This window comes from Trachypithecus francoisi, unplaced genomic scaffold, assembly GCF_009764315.1.
Source record: "Trachypithecus francoisi isolate TF-2019V2 unplaced genomic scaffold, Tfra_2.0 Lachesis_group3, whole genome shotgun sequence".
Lineage (NCBI taxonomy): Eukaryota > Metazoa > Chordata > Mammalia > Primates > Cercopithecidae > Trachypithecus > Trachypithecus francoisi.
Genome location: NW_022681468.1, coordinates 15,327,222 through 15,345,370, shown reverse-complemented (window position 1 = coordinate 15,345,370; position 18,149 = coordinate 15,327,222). Strand labels below are relative to the sequence as shown.

The following is an 18,149-nucleotide window of genomic DNA, read 5'->3' as shown; positions in this document are numbered from 1 at the left end:
CTAAATTTTTCAGTTATTACTCTTAGAAAGTTAGAGACCAAAAAACCCCATTCCCTTATAATTTTATGTATATAATGATTCCCCAAAGCCTCTTATTTTGAGTTCTTTCTTTGTATTCATTTTCAACCAATATTTATTGAGTGTCTAGTTTGTGCCTGAAATGTGTTATTTTATATGAACTTCTCTTATAACAAGATGCTCTTATGCCTTATTTATATTCTCATAGTCTCCCCTGTACTTGATTATAAACAGCATTTTTCTTTTTCTTGTTTTTTTTTTCCAATCATTTGTTGAATATCAACCATGTGTTGGTCACTCTTTTAGGAAGGCATTAAAAAGAAATGTGACATAAAATTAGCACTGTCCCCATTGCAGGGGAGAGATAAGCATGTAAATACCAAAACTGGGCCAAGAAGCATGATATAGAAATGTGCACCATACTACCCTACTCAAAGGAAAGAAAGAACCAATTATCAGAGAGAGCTGGGGAGAAACTTTTCTAAGGAGGTGACATTTCAACTAGGCCTTGATTGACAGGTCAAATGATCTTAGATGAAAAGGGAGGAGGGGGCTGGTGAGGAGGAAGAGACTGGCAGGAGAGGAGGAGGCTGGCAGGGGAGGAGGAGGCTGGCAGAAGAGGGGGAGACTGGCAGGGAGGAGAAGGGTGGCAGGGGAGGAGGAGGTTGGTAGGGAGAAAGATGCTGGCAGGAAGGAGGCGTGCAAGGAGGAGGAGGCTGGCAGGAGAGGAGGAGGCTGACAGGGAGGAGGAGGAGGCTTGCAGGGGAGGAAGCTGGCAGAGAGAAAGAGGCTGGCAGGAAAGGAGGAGGAAAGGAGGAGGCTGGCAGGAGAGGAGGAGGTTGGCGGGAGAAAGAGGCTGGCAGGAGAGGAGGAGGTTGGCAGGGAGGAGGAGGCTTGCAAGGAGGAGGAGGCTTGCAGGGAGGAGGAGGCTGGCAGGAGAGGAGGAGGTTGGCAGGGAGGAGGAGGCTTGCAAGGAGGAGGAGGCTTGCAGGGAGGAGAAGGCTGGCAGGAGAGGAGGAGGTTGGCAGGAGAGGAGGAGGTTGGCAGGAGAGGAGGAGGCTGGTGGGGGAGGAGGAGGCTGGCAGAGAGAAAGAGTCTGGGCAGGGAGGAGGAGGTTGGCAGGGAGGAGGAGGCTGGCAGGGGAGGAGGCTGGCAGGGGAGGAGGCTGGCAGGCAAGCGCAGTGGGCGACCGTGGGTGGTGGGCGGGTTTTCCCCTCAGACAGGCGCAGGTCCTAAGGGCGCTGGCCCCGCTGGGTGCTCAGGATGCAGAGGTCCCTAGGATTTGCTCCTCACAGCGGGAGCGCCCTCGAGAGGAACCGCGTCTGCGCCTCCCGACCACTCGGGCGCCTCAGCCCCGCGCCCTGCCTGGGGGCCGCCTAGCGCGCGGAGCTCAGCGTGGAGGCGGCAGCGCGCTGGTTCTTCACGCCCTCCCAGCGCGGCCTCTCCTTGTCCGCGCGCCCCGCTCCCTAGGCGTTTCTGGGATGCTGGTTGGCCGGGTACTTACGTGTTCCAAAGCGGGTGACAGCCGCCGCGCGGGTGCACTGTTCGCTCTCTCCCGCCAGGATCCGAGTTCTTGTTCCCCGACAACTCGTGGGAGTGCCCGCTCCAGCGTGGTTTCTCCTTCTCCGGGAATGGCGCCAGTCAGCAGAAGAGCTGGGTCTGGATTGCATGGCCCTGTCTCCCAGCCATGGTTGACTAATTTAGGGACACCCATGGCTCTGGATTCCTGCAGCCAGCCAGACTCCTGCCTTTGGATTTTTGACCTGGATGAGCGTCCTGTATAGCTGGAGGTTGTGGTTGAGAGGGGAGTTTCAATGGCAGTGCCTAGAGAGATCTGGGCAGGAGGTTCTGCTGCTGTGGCCCTGGAGGGCCTGGGTGATGCTGTGCTCAGAGGCCCCTGAGGGTGATGTGAGATGGGGAGGGGGCCGAGGGAGGTAGGTAGTCAGTGACTGCTGAAACAAGAGGAATGTTAGCATTTCTGGGTTAGATGGTTGCTTCGGGTGGCACTGAGACAGGCAAATCCCCAAATTACTGATCTAGATAAAATGGTCTCGGTCAGAACGATTTTGTTAGTCTTCTGAACGAAGCTCTCATTGCCTGTGGCCAAACGCTGAGATGAAAATGCAGTTCAGAATCGATTTTGTGGATTTCTGAGGTCGAATACCAGTTTAGCTCACAGCTCAAGTAGATTTCTTTGATGAACATCAAAGTGGCAGATTGTGTTTCCAAAGATGACTGCAACAATCCCCCCCAAACAACAGGATCTTTTGCAATGTCCCCTTGCCAGTCAAAAAAGGGGGAGTCTACTTCTCCTTCCTTTGAACCTGGGCTGTCCCTGCGACCACCTTGACAGTAGAATGAGGCAGAGGTGACATTCCGGGGCAGCCAAGACCAGGCATTAAGGAGACTCTAGCAGCTCCCATTTTTGTGTTCTGGTGGAAGTCCATTGCCATGTAAGAAATCTCCCTACTGCTGAGGCAGGAGAATAGGGTCTGGAGGCAGGGAACTTAAGGCCAATTCATGCCGACTTCCTAAAGCTGAATCAAGGGAAAACACCAAGGTCTAGGGGCAGGACTGAGGCCAAGTCCCGATAATCTCCCAAAGCTGGACCAAAAGGGGAGCACCTGTGTCTGGGCGGGGAACCGAAGGCCAATTAATGCCAACTTCCTAAAGCTAAATCAAAAGAGAAAACCCCAGCTTCCCACGCCCAGTAACAAAGGATCAAAGGTCACTCTCCCTGCAGCCCTCCCACTTCCACCACAGCTCAGATGGAAAGGGAAAGTGCCCTGGATTGGCCTGGGCCGAACAGGGACCATCCCTTCATCTGCATAGGGCGCCAATTCACCCCAGCCTTTAATTAGCCACGGACCAAATCCTTCATCCAGATAACGGGTAACCGATAGGAATCGCAAAAGGAGGGCTTAAAACCCAGAAAACTTTGTTACTGGGCCCTTAAGCTGTGTGCTTGGGCCCACTCCCACCCTGTGGAGTGCTTTCTTGCTTTAATAAATCTCTGCTTTCATTGCTTCCTTCCTGTGTTTCATCCCTTTGTTACTTTGTGTGTTTTGTTCAATGCAGTGTCTTAGTCTGTTGCCCAGGCTACAGTGCAGGGGCATCAGCATGGCTTACTGCAGCCTCAACTTCCTGGGCTCCAGTGATCCTCCCACCTCAGCCTCCTGATTAGCTGGAACTATGGGTGTACACCACCACCCCTGGCTAATTTTTTGTAGGTTTTTTTTGGTGGCTTATTTATTCATTTTTTTTGGTGGTGGTGGTGGTGGGGGTCTCACTATGTTGCCCAGGCTGGTCTCAAACACCTGCCTCAAGTGATCCTCTGACCTTGGCCTCCCAAAGTTTTGGGATTACAGGTGTTTGCCACCAAGCCTGGCTGGCCACATGATTTGATTTGGGCGACAGACTATGAGCAGATGTGTTGTACAGCTGCCCAAGTGGCCCCTGCTCTTTGGCCTGTGTCCTAGAATGAGAGACGTATGGAGGCACCATAGCTGATTGTCAGACCAGTGGGCAAGAAATGTTTATTGTTGTAAGCAACTAAGAGTGAGATCTGAGGGTTGTTACTGCTATAAAAACTGCCTAAGACGCCTGGCCAACCAAGTATCACCTCAATTCTTCCTACAGTGAAATCTTTGCCATTTCCTAATGTGCTTCCCTTGCAGCTGAAACCTCGAAATCCTTCCTGTGTTCCACTGTTTGTCAAGTGGTAGATTCTAACTCAAAATAAACTGAAAGGTGTTAGGCATCAGAATAGAAAAGAGTTACATTGTAGAATTGCAATTTATAGAAATGTGTTCATTGTATTGCCTAAAGTCTGGGGACATTTTTACAGGTCAGGCTTTTAAGAATTCCTGGAGCCCAGGAAGTTGAGGCTGCAGTAAGCTGTGATCCTGTCCCTGCGCTCCAGCCTGGGCAACCAACAGAGTGAGACATCGCATTGAACAAAACACACAAAGTGACAAAGGAATGAAACACAGGAAGGAAGCAATGAAAGCAGAGATTTATTTATTTATTTATTTATTTATTTATTTATTTATTTATTTTTTGAGACGGAGTCTCGCTCTGTCGCCCAGGCTGGAGTGCAGTGGCCGGATCTCAGCTCACTGCAAGCTCTGCCTCCCGGGTTTACGCCATTCTCCTGCCTCAGCCTCCCGAATAGCTGGGACTACAGGCGCCCACCACCTCGCCTGGCTAGTTTTTTTTTTTTGTATTTTTTAGTAGAGACGGGGTTTCACTGTGTTAGCCAGGATGGTCTCGATCTCCTGACCTCGTGATCCGCCCGTCTCAGCCTCCCAAAGTGCTGGGATTACAGGCTTGAGCCACCGCACCCGGCTGAAAGCAGAGATTTATTAAAGCAAGAAAGCACTCCACAGGATGGGAGTGGGCCCAAGCACACAGCTTAAGGGCCCAGTAACAAAGTTTTCTGGGTTTTACACAGAAACTCTCTGCACCATCTTCACAACTTTTCTATAAATCTTAAACTATTCTAACATTAAACAAAGTTTATTAAGAGAAAAAAAAAACCCAGGCTTTAGATTTTGGAGCCTATACTTTTAACCACTGTGCTATACTCTTATCTCTAGACCCCTGGTCCAAGGGAAGCTCCGAGGAGTTGACAAACGCTCATTTCCTAGGTCCCCAGAATGTCCTCATTCCTGCCCATGACAAAAACTGATTGTTTAGACTTTGCTTTGTATATCTGACATTCTGTAGTGTTTGTTCAGTGCATCTCCCTTATTTTAATTAGACAAAAATATCTGTATTACTTATAAGCTAAACACATCAGCAGGGGCAGCAGCATCAATTATAGCCAACACTTATCACACACACTGTAAACGGGTCCTGTTCTAAACATTTTACACATATTCATTCATTTGATCCTCCTGAGAACTCTGTTAGTGATAGGGACAGGAGGCAGAGAAATTCTAGGCAGAAAAGGGCAGAGTCCCTGGAGAAGCCCCACCCTCAAGCTTGGAACCATGGCCCAAAGTGAGAACATGCATTCCTGTTTTTCTACTCACATATTGCTTTCTCCAAAACTACACATGGCCTGCCCCACCCCCAATCCTGTACCTATTAAAAACCCATTACCCGACTGGCAGAGAGCAGAGAAGGGGAGAAGAAGAGAAGCAGCTGGACATTGGAAACTGTGGTCTGACGTCAGAGACAAGCAGCTTGACTTCAGAGGGATGGTTTGATGGTGTTACTTCAGAGAGGAGTCTGGCCAGGGATGACCAGACTCCAGGGCTCCAGGGGAAGATCACCTTCCTGCTCCAGCCCTCTTCCAACTCCCCTTCCTGTCGAGAGCCACTTCCATCAGCAATAAAATCCTCCACATTCACCACCCTTCAATTTGTGCATGCAAACTGATTTTTGCTAGATACTGAACAAGAGCTTGGGTACCATGGATGTGGACACTAAAGGCTGTCACATTGACCCTCTGCCCTCACTGGCAAAGAGCAACTGCCTCCCACAAAAAGGCAGAGAGCCCACTGAGCTGTTTAACAGTTAAGCCATTCACAGACAGCAGAGTTAAAAGAGCACTGTAACATGTGCCTTCTGTGACTTTGGGGATCATGACTACTCCTCCCTAGATGCTGCCTTGGGGCCTACATGGAGTTTTGCTCCTGCTGGCACCCAAAAATGCTCACTCTGGCTCCTACACCCGCTCACCTGCATGCTTCCCCTCCCATGAGGGGTTGAGAGCTGCAGGCTGAATAAGTGAGGCATCCCTGTCACGAGGCCTGTGAAGGGGTCAAGGAAAATTTCCTGTTTCATTAGGTAGGTGTTAATATCTTCCCATTTTATAGGTGAAGCAACTCATGCACGAATAAATTAACTTGCCCAAGGTTACATATCTGGTAAATGGCAAACCCAGGAGGTGTGGCTCTGGAGTCTGATTCTCTTGCCCACTTGCTGCACTGCCCTCTCTAAGGAATTTTAATGATAGATGGTCTCAGACCTGGATTGGATGCTTCCTTTCCTTACGTTTCAAAACAGTGTGCTCCTCTCCTGAGCTTTTCCAGGGAGCATGAAGCTCTGAGCTCTGAATGTTATGGTCATCTTCCGACTACCTGGGGACAGGTACTTTGAGAGCACACAGAGATACAGCTTTTGGAATTCTCCATGCTGCATGTAGGTTTGTAAACCAATACCCTGCTCAGACACCACATTCTTCTAACACCCTAGTGATGGGGTCACATTTCCCTCTCTAGGTACGACAATCTGGTTTTGAAGTTGCCGGAAGAAACTTGAATGGCTTCCTTTTTCATTCCCACAAGGCTCTGAAAACACTTCTGCTGATCTGCCGTCTTCACTCCTACCTCATCTTGGCATAACTGCACTCTACTCAAACTCTATCTGGAAGGAGCAGAGCTCAGGGCTTCTGACCCCACAGAATGGACTCCAGGCACTAAGAGGTGAACTACACAGAACACCTGTTCCATGTCGAGTTGGTTATCATTTTATACTCTGCTAAAAACCTCAAGGAAAATCTTCAACATAAGCCCTGGCATAAAAATTTTCTATGTATTCAAAATAAGAAAAGGGAATGGTGAATATATTGACAAGTAGCAATTTGAATTATAATGGCAATTCTGTAGGATTTTATGTAGCTTGCATATTTAACATTTAAGTATATTGTTCTTGGAATTGTATGATAAAACTAGAAAATAAAGAGAAATTATGATGACCATGTGTTCACTCTTCAGACTTTCATCTATGAATCAGCTCACTGAGAGTGATACTTGAAAACTTCACTTGTTTTCTTCTAATCCAGCTTTGGAATGTCCTCCACGGATGGATGCCATGCAGTTGAAACATAAATGCCATAAAAATTAATCCCCCTAGCACTACCGCTGTTGCCACGGCAATAAGCGTGTGTCCTGGGAATGGCAGTGGTGCCTCATCAACATAAATCTGCAACAGAAAAAGCAAAGTCTTTAAGCTTTCTGAATTTAGCAATGCAAAACACTGAAAATTTTATGGTCCCCACAATTAATCGGAGAGCAAAATGCTGCCCAGAGTTACAAAGACATTCAGCATCCACAAATCTTGGAAACAGTCTCTTGACAATTGAACAAGTAACAATTTGCCTACAATAAATAGGGGCTAAGAAGTCCATGTATTATCCTATGCCTTTACCCTGTCTTTAACGGTGGAAGGAGGCAGATAAAATGCTTACACAGCAGAACATTCTCTGTTCAGTCACAGAGGAATGGGCAAAGAGCTGTGGGAACGGGGAGGAGGGAATGCCTACCTGCCTAGGGCAGTCAGGGAATGCGCTTTCTGAGCTGGATCGTGACGAATAAGTGGGTTCACAGAAGAGAAGGAGATAAAGGAACATTCCAGGTAGAGGCCTATGTCTGTGCTCTTTCAAGCTACCACCTCTTTAGAAAATCCTCTTTGTAGGTGCTGCCAGTATAGGAAACTTTTTATGTATTCAAAATGTTTCATCTGCATGAATAGCTAATTAACAGAAGCAAGTAAATTTCTGGAGGAGAGATAGGATTATTGACAGAGAGGGACAGTGATGTCTTCTTCTCTGAGATGTGAGGCAAGGGTGGGGTCATTGTATGTTAAATATAGAAGTGGGGCATAAAGAGAGTAGGGGGTTCAAGCCCAGGCTTATGTTTCCTTTGTGAAGCAGGAAGCCAGATCATCTTTTGTGGGAGAAGAACATGCTGATGAGTGGAACTAGGACAGTAGGGAATGTGGGAAAGTGCAAAGGACAAGAAAAAGGATGATGTGCTGCTGTAAGGCCTAGCTCAAGTTAAAGGTACGGCCATCCTCCCAGTGACCCAAGGAGGTAGCTGGTTTCTTAGAAACAGTCCCTCCCATGCTACCAATTCTCTGAATTCCCCTCACATTCATTCTTTCCATTCTTTCAGTACTGCTACTGTGATTATTGTGCCACTTTTCATAAATAGGCTACTCTAGTAGCCTCCTTCCCAGGCCACCAGTCCATGTTGACATCCTAACATTGCCAGATTTATCTTTGTATAAAACACCAGTCTGTGTATAAACACCTTTTTCCAAAAAATGTTTAATAGCTTTTCATTGTTGACAGGAATGCTCTAAAGCTTTCACTCTGACATTCAAAGCTTTCCATGACAGGACCCTAAGCTACCTGGTTTTCTTCTAAATAACCTTATATTCCAGCCATGTGGATTTGAGCTATTCAAAAAGCAAACTTTATGCTTTTGACAGTGATAGGAGGCAGTCAAATGCCTAGGCAGATAGGGCGGGTCCCTGGTGAAACCTGACCTTCAAGCTGAAGGCAGTCCCAGGTAAATCCACATACTGAATTCAGAACCTGTGTTCCTGTTTGGCATGCTTTCCTCTGACTGATCCCACCCTTCACCTGTTTTACATATACCTATCCTTCCTAATTGGTTTTCTACACTGCTGTGCCCACCTTTGAGTGGTGACTTCGCTTTAGCCTTTCTTTGCATACTCATAAGCCAATCAGCACGCTCTCCCCTATTCTGAGCCCATAAAGGCCCCAGACTCAGCCACACTGGCAAAGAAACCACCTGACTGCAGGGGTGAGGGACCACCCTCTATGTCCCCTCTCTGCTGAGAGCTGTTCCATCACTCAATAAAATTATTCTCTGCCCTCCTCACTCTTCAATTGTCAGTGTATCCTCATTATACTTGGATGCAGGACAAGAACATGGGTACAAGCTACAACACAGGTGGGACAAGTGGGCAGGGTGCCTCCAGCAGCAGGCTCAGGGCTGAGCAAGGCCCAGGTGGAGGGTGTCACCAGCTGTGGAGGTCCCCGGTTGGTAAAGAGGCCAAGAAAAATCCTGAATCACTTTCCCATATCTGTACCTGGTCTCTCCATACAGAATGCCTTCCTTATCCATTTCTACCTAATGAAATTTCAGTCACTCCACCAGATGATGTAAAAATTTCACTTGTGGCTGGGTGCGGTGGCTCATGTCTGTAATCCCAGCACTTCGGGGAGGCCGAGGTAGGCAGATCATGAGGTCAGGAGATCAAGACCATCCTGGCTAACATGGCAAGACCCCGTCTCTACTAAAAATACAAAAAAATTAGCCAGGTGTGGTGGCGGGTGCCTATAGTCCCAGCTACTCGGGAGGCTGAGGCAGGAGAATGGCATGAACCCAGGAGGCGGAGCTTGCAGTGAGCCAAGATCACACCACTGCACTCCAGCCTGGGCGACACAGTGAGACTCTGTCTCAAAAAAAAAAAATTTTTTTTTCACTTGCTTATTTAAGCCATTTATTGTATGTCTAAGATGAGAAACGTTTATCACCTCTGAATTCTGTATTCTCCATCTAAACTGCTACCTCTAAAGTTCTGAAATACACTTTTTCTTCAAATGTTTCCCTTCTAATCTTCTTCAACCATCCAAATATTCCACACCATTTCTAAAAAAGGTTAAACCTCAGAATTATGAGTCTGTTTTAGATACAATGTCTATTTACTCCTAAAGTAATTTGTATTTTTAAGCACAAAAATTCACTTAAATAACCAGAGTACAATGATCAAAGTTAAGAAATTAACATTAAGACAATACTACAATGTAATTACAGATCTTACTCCTTTTTTTTTCTTTTTTTCAAGTTACCCCCATAATGTATTTTGGGTGAAAGAAAATCCAAGCTTATGGGTTGCATTTCATTGTTTCAGGATTCTCCTTTCTCCTCCCCTTTCTTTCCTTGACGGAGCTTTGCTATGTTACCAACCTGGAGTGCAGTGGTTATTCACTGACACGTTCATACGGGACTGAGGCCTCAAACTCCTGGCCTCAGAGGATCCTCCCTTGGCCTCCCAAATAGCTGAGGTTGCAGTCATGTGTCACCAGGTCTGGCTATTTCAGGGTACTTTCTTTTTTCTTTTCTTTTTTTTTCACTCTGTCACCCAGGCTGGATGAAGTGCAGTGGTGCGATCTTGGCTCACTGCAATCTCTGTCTCCTGGGTTCAAGCAATTCTCTTGACTCAGCCTCCCGAGTAACTGGGATTACAGGCATGCACTACCACACCTGGCTAATTTTTGTATTTTTAGTAGAAATGGGATTTCATCATGTTGTCCAGGCTGGTCTCGAACTCCTGAGCTCAAGTGATCCACCTGCATCAACCTCCCAAAGTGTTGGGATTACAGGTGTGAGCCACCACACCCAGCCTATTTCAGGGTACTTTCAAAAGCAGGTTCCAACAGTCCCAAGAACCTTTATACACTTTCTCTGTATTTTCTTAACAATTCTTTTTCTTTATTAATGGTGCAGTCACTGCCTATCTTTCTTTTATCCATTTTTGTTCTTCCTCCATTCCTGAAGCTTCAAGTTTCCTGCTGTTATCACTTTTCTTCTGCTTGAAGAACTTCTTTAAGCATTTTCAAAAGAGAAGTTCTCCTGACAATGGATTTTCTTAGTTTTCTTTCATTTGAGAAAGTCTTGATTGTTTATTCCTGAAGGATATGTTCAGTAGGTAGAGAATTCTGGATTGACAATCCTTCCTCCCCACCCAACCCTCACCCCCAACACTTTAAAGATGTTGTATAACTTTCTTTTGCCTCTGTGGTTTCTGTTGAGAAATCAGCAGTCATTCAAACTGTACCCTTGTATACAGTGTGATTTTTCTCTGACCACTTTCAATATTTTATCATCTTGATTTCTGGTAGTTGATTATGATGTGTTCAGGCATGGTTTTCTCTATCTTTATCTTGTTTAGGGCTCATTAAGCTTCTTGAATATGTAAATTTATGTCTTCACCAAACTTGAGGCTTTTCAGTCTTTATTTTTTTCCTTTCTTCTTCTACTTTTTTTTTTTTTTTTGAGACAGGGTTTCATTCTGTCACCCAGACTGGAGTGCAGTGGCATGATCTCAGCTCACTGCAGCCTCGACCTCCCAGGCTGAAGCAACCCTCCCACCTTGGCCTCCAGAGTAGCTGGAACTACAGGTGTGTGCCTCCACACCTGGCTAATTTTTTGTATTTGTAGACAGGGCCTTGCCATGTTGCTCAGTTGGTCTTAAATTCCTGAGCTCAAGTGATCCACCCACCTTGGCCTCCCAAAGTGCTGGGATTTTTTTCCCCATACCAATCTCTTTCTCCTCTTCTTCATGGACTCTGATGACATAAATGTTAGACCTTCCGATACTGTCACACAGATCCCTGAGGCAAGATCTTCTTCTTAAAATACTTTTTCTTCAGGTTGGGTTTCCACTGACCTGCTTTCAAGTTCACTGATTTTTTTCTTGTTCCATATCCATTCAGCAATTGAGTCCTTTTGATAGTTTTAAAATTTAGATACTACAGTTTTTAGTTCTAAAATTTCCATTTTGTCCTTTTTAAGTAGCTTCTAGATCTCTGCTGATAATCTATCACTTTCTACTTATTTCAAAAGTGTTTACCTGTACCATAATGGAGCATGGTTATAACAGCTAGTTTAGAATATTTGATAATTGCATTTGTGGTCCTTTGTTGATGTCTTTTCTCTTCAGAATTGATTATATTGTCTTGGTTCTTGATATGGTGAATAATATCAGATTGTATCCTGGTGAATAATGGTGAGTAACATCAGATTGTATCCTGGTAAATATGGTGAATAGTATCAGATTGTATCCTGGACATTTTTGATGTTATGTTGGGAGACTCTGGTTCTTGTTTAAAAGTTATCTGGAAAACGCTGATTATCTATTGTTCATTTTTAGCAATCAATCACACTGTTTGAGTTCAGTTCACAAGTTATGCCTCACCTTCTGTGGGTGGTGGTTTCAGTGTCAGTTCAGTTTTCCAAGCTGTTGCTATGCTATTTGTGTCTTCCGGGTTGGTACCTGTGCCACTCAGGAGCTGCTCAGAAACTAGAGGATGTTTACTTTGTAGTTTTATTTCAAAGCCTTTGCTATTTTCTTTAGGTGTGCCCTGCTCATATGCAGCTTCTTCCTGGTGCTAGTTTCTATGAAGAATCAGGACTCCCTTTCTCCAGCCCTCTTCTCATAGAGATGTCCCTCCATGCTTTCCACTCTTAGAGGTCCTTTCCCTTGTACTCTGAAAAGAAAGCTGAGCTTCTACGAGAATGTTAGCCCTCTGTGCTATTGTGCTGTTCCCCACAACCAGGGCTGCTCTTGAGCCAAAGAGATGAGAAAAGAGAGAAAAAAATAACAGGGATTTTCCTTCACACTCCTTATGTGACAGATGCTTCTTTTCCTAGTTTCTTTACCTAGTGGGTTGAATTTTTCTCTTAGGGTTTTAGAGGTTTACATTGTTGCAATGGCCACCCACCACTGTAGTAGTGCAGAGCCATTATTGGGGCTGGCCTTAGAGCTGGGTCAGAACAGGAGAGAGAGAGAGACAAACAGAGAGAGAGAGAATGTTAATGTAACATCAGCATTTGACAATGACTCATTAATTGATTTTTATCAAATCCTATTCCTTCCCAGGCCTCACAGGCAACAGATGTCATTATGTGAATAAGCAAAAATGAGTTGTCGCTTTTATGGGATGATTTGGGAAAGACTGATTCTAGTTTCCAATTTCTTTGGATCTTGAAAGCCTTTGAAATATTTAAGACAATGATTACAGTTCAAACAGCCATAAGGAGGATAATCAGACTAGAAACTAAAAGTTATAGAAATACGTTCTTTGGAGTAGGGGTGAGAGGAAGAGCATTAAAAGTCAGAAAACTGGGCTCAACAAGGAAGGTGGAGAAGGAACAAAAACAAAAACAGCCACATATTATTATATGTATTATTAAAATTCTGCCAGTATCAATCAGTCCTGGCACCCATCACGCACCCTGGCTTCATCACTACTGACAGTGTCACTGCTACCCTTCAGGATCCCCTGTCTTTAAGCCTCGTCCATCACAATAATTCTGCCAATTTTTTCTCTTCAATGTCTCTTGAATTGGTTTTGTCCTGTTTTTTCCCCAGCCATCACCCCTTCATTTTACCTGAAATTCTTCAATTAAGTTACAAAAAGTGACTCCTGAAATGACGGTCACTCTAAAGTGGAAAAGTTCAGAGCCCTGTGGAAACAAGCACACCCAGTTGTTAGCAGCATCAACATGTACACTCCTTTAAGTATTAATAAAAATATACCCTGGGGCCACTGTTCCTATGGATGCTGCATGAAAAGATTCCCATCCTCTTCCTAAGGCTCTCGGACATACACATCATGTATCAAAATAAAAAAATAAAAAGATGGATTGAAGTGGAGGGATTCAATAGTTGATACTGTTTTTTTTTTTTTTTCTTTTCTTTTTTTTTAGAATGAGGAGACAAAAACTAAATCTGGCCTTGATAAATACTTTGGACTAATCTCGTATGTGTGGTTTCAGTATGTTCCCTAATTCTGACTGGTTTTCACAATTTTCTGTATTATACCAACTTCATGTATTTTTATGGGCAGCTGGAACCAGAAGACATGTTCCCCGTGCATATCCAGGTGAATAATACTGAGCCCATTTCTTCCCTCTCACCTTCGGAAACACTTTCTTCTCCACTTTGCTAAATAATATGTCTTGCCTATCTGCTCAAAACTTTGGAAATAATAACACCAAGGGAAATGGAGAAAAAATAAACCCTCTTCATATACTTTAAAGGTATATACTTTAAAGGTGTTATTCCCACCATTCCTGATTACCTATACTTTCTAATTAAAACCAATCTTAGTTTAGACATACATGTTTTATCTAAACTCAACACAGTAAAAACAACAATGCCATCATTACCTTTATGCTTAAGTTGAGACCTGAAGGATTATACACTGCAGCACCAATAATTGGTTCTACTAATTTTTTCATTTTTTTAATCTTTTCTGGCACAGTGTGTTCTAAAAAGACATAAAACATATTTTAAGCACACTTATTTTCTCATTTTGTATCAGGTTGGTGCAAAAGTAATTGCTGTTTTTGCCATTACTTTTAATTTACTATTACTATTTCATCTGCAATTACTAATATAAAATTTGTTAGGCACATTAAGGTACAATGAAATATTTCACTCCATAACATGACCAAGTTATCCCACACTTTTAGTTCTGCTTGACTTTGTAGACGATGTATTTAGGGGATTGAGGCCCAATATCTCACATTGCCTTTGAGGGCATCCTCAAGAAGTTCAAGACTTCTGATCACCTTCACGCTGACCTTTTCCTTCCAGCCCCATGCTCAGGATCAGTCCTGACCTGCATGTGCTTCGTGTTTTTGGCAGTAAGGTCATCTTAGGACCTCCTTAGTGGTAGGTAAACGATTTATAATAAGGTGGCAGTAAAGTTTTACAATGGGATTACTTGACGATTTTCCTGCCTTTCTTGTCATCCTTTCTAAAACTAGACAGGTAGTGTAGGGGTTAGATGTTGCAGGGGTATAAAGGTACACAGAATCTAAACGAAAAGAAACAGCTGTGACTGTAATTTCCAATTTCCATAGTGTAAATACTCTCACCCTGGCTAATTTCAAGCTACCAATGGTTTAACATCCAGCTTGTAAAATGTTTTAATATTTAATGATCAGGACTCCAAAACTGGTAAGAACAGTTTCCAGCACACCACAGAAAATGGGGATGTCAGTTAATGCAAAATATTTAGTAACTTTATTTTGCTGAATTTTTCATTTCAAAAATGCATATATGTTGGCCAGAGTAAGACTCACTGAATACCAAATGCCCAGATATTTTGTAACATATTAATGGCCGACCAAAATTTGTTTAGTTAATTATTTCTACCTACCTACCTATCTCCTTAGAGTATTCATACGTGAACACAAAATGTGCAACAAAAAGTTACATATTTGAGGTAAAGTGAATAGGGGTAAACATCTTATTTAAAATATATCTGCATCTTTTCAATTATTTTACCATAAAACCTTTAAGAATTAGAAGATAGATCCTAAAGATTATCTGGCCACACCTTTTACAACCCCCTCTGTCACACTGAATCAGCAGGGAAAGGAGACGCCAGACCAGCATGCAGCACAAATTCAATCAGTCACTGTTGCTATTTTTTTTTTTTTTTTTTTGAGACAGAGTCTTGCTCTGTTGCCCAGGCTGGAGTGCAGTGGCACGTTCTCAGCTCACTGCAAGCTCTGCCTCCCGAGTTCACGCCATTCTCCTGCCTCAGCCTCCTGAGTAGCTGGGACTACAGGCGCCCGCCACCACACCTGGCTAATTTTTTGTATTTTTAGTAGAGACGGGGTTTCACCGTGTTAGCCAGGATGGTCTTGATCTCCTGACCTCATGATCCGCCTGCCTCGGCCTCCCAAAGTGCTGGGATTACAGGCGTGAGCCACCACGCCCGGCCCCACTGTTGCTATTAATCCACAAAATGACTTTCAATTTTTTTTGCAGTGTAAATTATTCAAAAATGCTTTTACCATAGAATCCAGGCCACTGGAAGTGATGATGAAATCAGTGTAAAGAGAAGTAAACAGCAATATGCCAACTGATCCAAATCCATTTGCAAGAACTCCTGGCTCTCTTTTGTGTGAACAGGCTTTGAAAACCATTGATCTTTGTAAACCAGTAACAATATTACTTATAAGATAAAATAATTACAGATGAAAGCAAACCCTACTCAGTTTCCAGTTTTGCCTCATGTTCACTTCAGTCACAGTAACCAGATATGGAGATTCCAATGGGACACGTCCATCCTCGTTGATAATTTCCAAAGAAACTGGATATTGTGTAATTGGAAACTTAAAGCGAGGAACCTAAAATACAAATTCCAAGAATGAATGCAAACTTGGAAAAGTCAATAGTCACTTCATTTCCTGGTAAAAAACGAAAAGATATATTGCCAATAGTTTGGCTGTTCAATGAAATGTGCTTGTGAGGGGTTTCTGCCTTTTCACTCATGAAAATGTCTTAGAGCAGAATCAATGTGAACTCCAAAGGCAGTCTATACATTGTGGTAACAAAACTCATTACTTCTATAGGCCCTTTTCACAGGAATTTACTATGATGTCACTCAAACTTTTTTTTGGCTAAATCATATCCCAGAAAGCCATGCATAGATCGCTCACCCTCCTTTTGCCACTTTTCCAGCCCGTCAGTCTTTCAGGCACAATCTGTAAACTTGGTTCTGGCGTCAGAGCTTAAATCCAGCCCCAAAGCATGTTAATAATGTGATCTTTGGCAAATTGCCTGACTTCTCTGTGGCTCGAATTAAATGAGACAAATCTCGGAGAAGGCTTAGAGTAGCATTTAGTAGATAGTAAGTGCTCACAAAACATTATTTTAGTTCAGCAAGGGGGTATATAAAAACAGCCCTCATAATTTACAGAATGCTGGCCAGATACAATGGCTCACACTTGTAATCCCAACACTTTGGGAGGCCAAGGCAGGCAGATCACTTGAGGTCAGGAGTTTGAGAACAGTCTGGCCAACATGGTGAAACCCCATCTCTACTAAAAAATACAAAAATTAGTTGGGCATAGTGGTGGGTGCCTGTAGCCCCAGCTACTTGAGAGGCTGAGGCAGGAGAATCACTTAAACCTGGGAGGCAGAGGTTGCAGTGAGCTGAGATCGCGCCATTGCACTCTGGTCTGGGCGACACAGCGAGACTCGGTCTCAAAAATAGTAAAAACAAAAATAAAATAATGATAATTTACAGAATGCTGACTCTATGCCAATGTATTGTATGTATGTGTGTATATATATATATATAAAATATGTATCATATATAGTCTCTAGATGTCTTATATGTAATTTTATATATGTGTAGTCTGTGTAATAACAGTTTCTCAATATACAGTCTTACAAGGCCTTTGAAATTGATCTGTTTGAAAGATATACCAACTGCATATTTGTTTTTTTCTTTTTTTTGAAATAGAATCCTGCTCTGTCACCCAGGCTGGAGTGCAGTGGTGCGATCTCTGCTTACTGCAACCTCTGCCTCCCAGGTTCAAACAATTCTCCTGTCTTAGCCTCCTGAGTAGCTGGTACTACAGGTGCATGCCACCATGCCCGGCTAAATTTTGTATTTTTAGTAGAGATTGGGTTTCACCATATTGGTCAGACTGGTTTCGAACTCCTGACTTCAGGTGATCCACCTGCCTCAGCCTCCCAAAGTGCTGGGATTACAGGTGTGAGCCACTGCACCTGGCCCCAACTGCGTATTTTACTCTTCTAATGCAAACTTTGATACTAACAGAATAAAATATTATTTGACACAGAAGCCTTCTCTTAACCAACATATTATACCATCTTTCATTTGTGACTGTCAGCAGGCTGAGCTTGATTACAATGACTTTGCTTTCTATGTTCCAAGAACCTGATACAAGATACTCAAAGTTGTTTTAAATGAATCAATATTTACTATAACCTGGTATAGTGTTTTACAGACTACAAGTTGCTTTCGTATACATAGGGGTGTGTTTGGGTGTGGGCGAGTGTGTGTCTTTATACGAATGCTGTGGAATGGACAAGGTAGTGCAGGTATTACTGTTTTATTTTACCAATGAGGTTCATTAACTTGCAAGGTACATTTAAATCTGGATCTTTCTAGCTCAGTGTCATATTTAGCTCTGCATCATAATAAGACATTGTTTATATGTCTTAGTTTTCATGTTTAACCCAAAGGCACATTTCAAAATCTTGTTGATAAGAAAGTATCCTATCTTCAGGTAATTAAAAATGATCTTACTTTTTCCCTGCAATCTGAGAAAGCAACAGCATATGAAAACTTCTGATCCTTTGTGCAGTTACACTCCTCCCGAGTGGAAACATTAGCACACTGTTTGAGTTTACCAGTTTTCTGCAAATAGAAGTAACAGATGTTGACTTGTTTTTCTGTGTTGCAGGATTTCTGCAAACTGATAAATATCTAATAAATATTTATTCCCTGAGTAAGCGAAATTCCTGAGAAGTTAAAAGGGGAAAGCAATTCATTAATAATAAAGCAAGAATAGAAGTACAGTATTTCTGAATTTTAATTGCCCCCTTGTGTGGTAATTTGAACCTGAGTATTACTCAGCCACTTGCCGGTTTACCTCGTGCAGTTGCATGGGACCTAGAAAGGCTGTGTCATTCTGAATTCTGCATCCCAGGACTACCAAACTAACTACTCTTGGCCCCTGCCATTGCAGGGATCCAGATGGAGACCTAAAATGAGTGGCCTTGATGACGTGGGGCTGCACACTCTCCAA

The 18,149-nt window shown here is 43.5% G+C and overlaps 1 protein-coding gene across 2 annotated transcripts in view; it reads right to left on the bottom strand.

Moving 5' to 3' along the window:
* Positions 1 to 4,447: 4,447 nt before the first annotated feature.
* CATSPERB (cation channel sperm associated auxiliary subunit beta) overlaps positions 4,448 to 18,149 on the bottom strand; it is a 161,960-nt gene continuing 148,258 nt past the window's right edge. The window contains exons 23-28 of one of the 2 annotated variants that reach the window (XR_004432343.1): positions 17,648 to 17,758; positions 15,578 to 15,713; positions 13,737 to 13,837; positions 12,957 to 13,031; positions 11,761 to 12,328; positions 6,859 to 6,951 (exon numbers count right to left, since the gene is read on the bottom strand). Coding sequence is in view for 1 of the 2 variants with exons in the window: in XM_033191569.1 (XP_033047460.1) it covers positions 6,748 to 6,951; positions 12,957 to 13,031; positions 13,737 to 13,837; positions 15,578 to 15,713; positions 17,648 to 17,758 (627 nt within the window). In the remaining variant the exon portion in view is untranslated. Of the gene's footprint in view, positions 6,952 to 11,760; positions 12,329 to 12,956; positions 13,032 to 13,736; positions 13,838 to 15,577; positions 15,714 to 17,647; positions 17,759 to 18,149 lie in introns of both variants that reach the window. The other variant, XM_033191569.1, reaches the window with a different exon arrangement.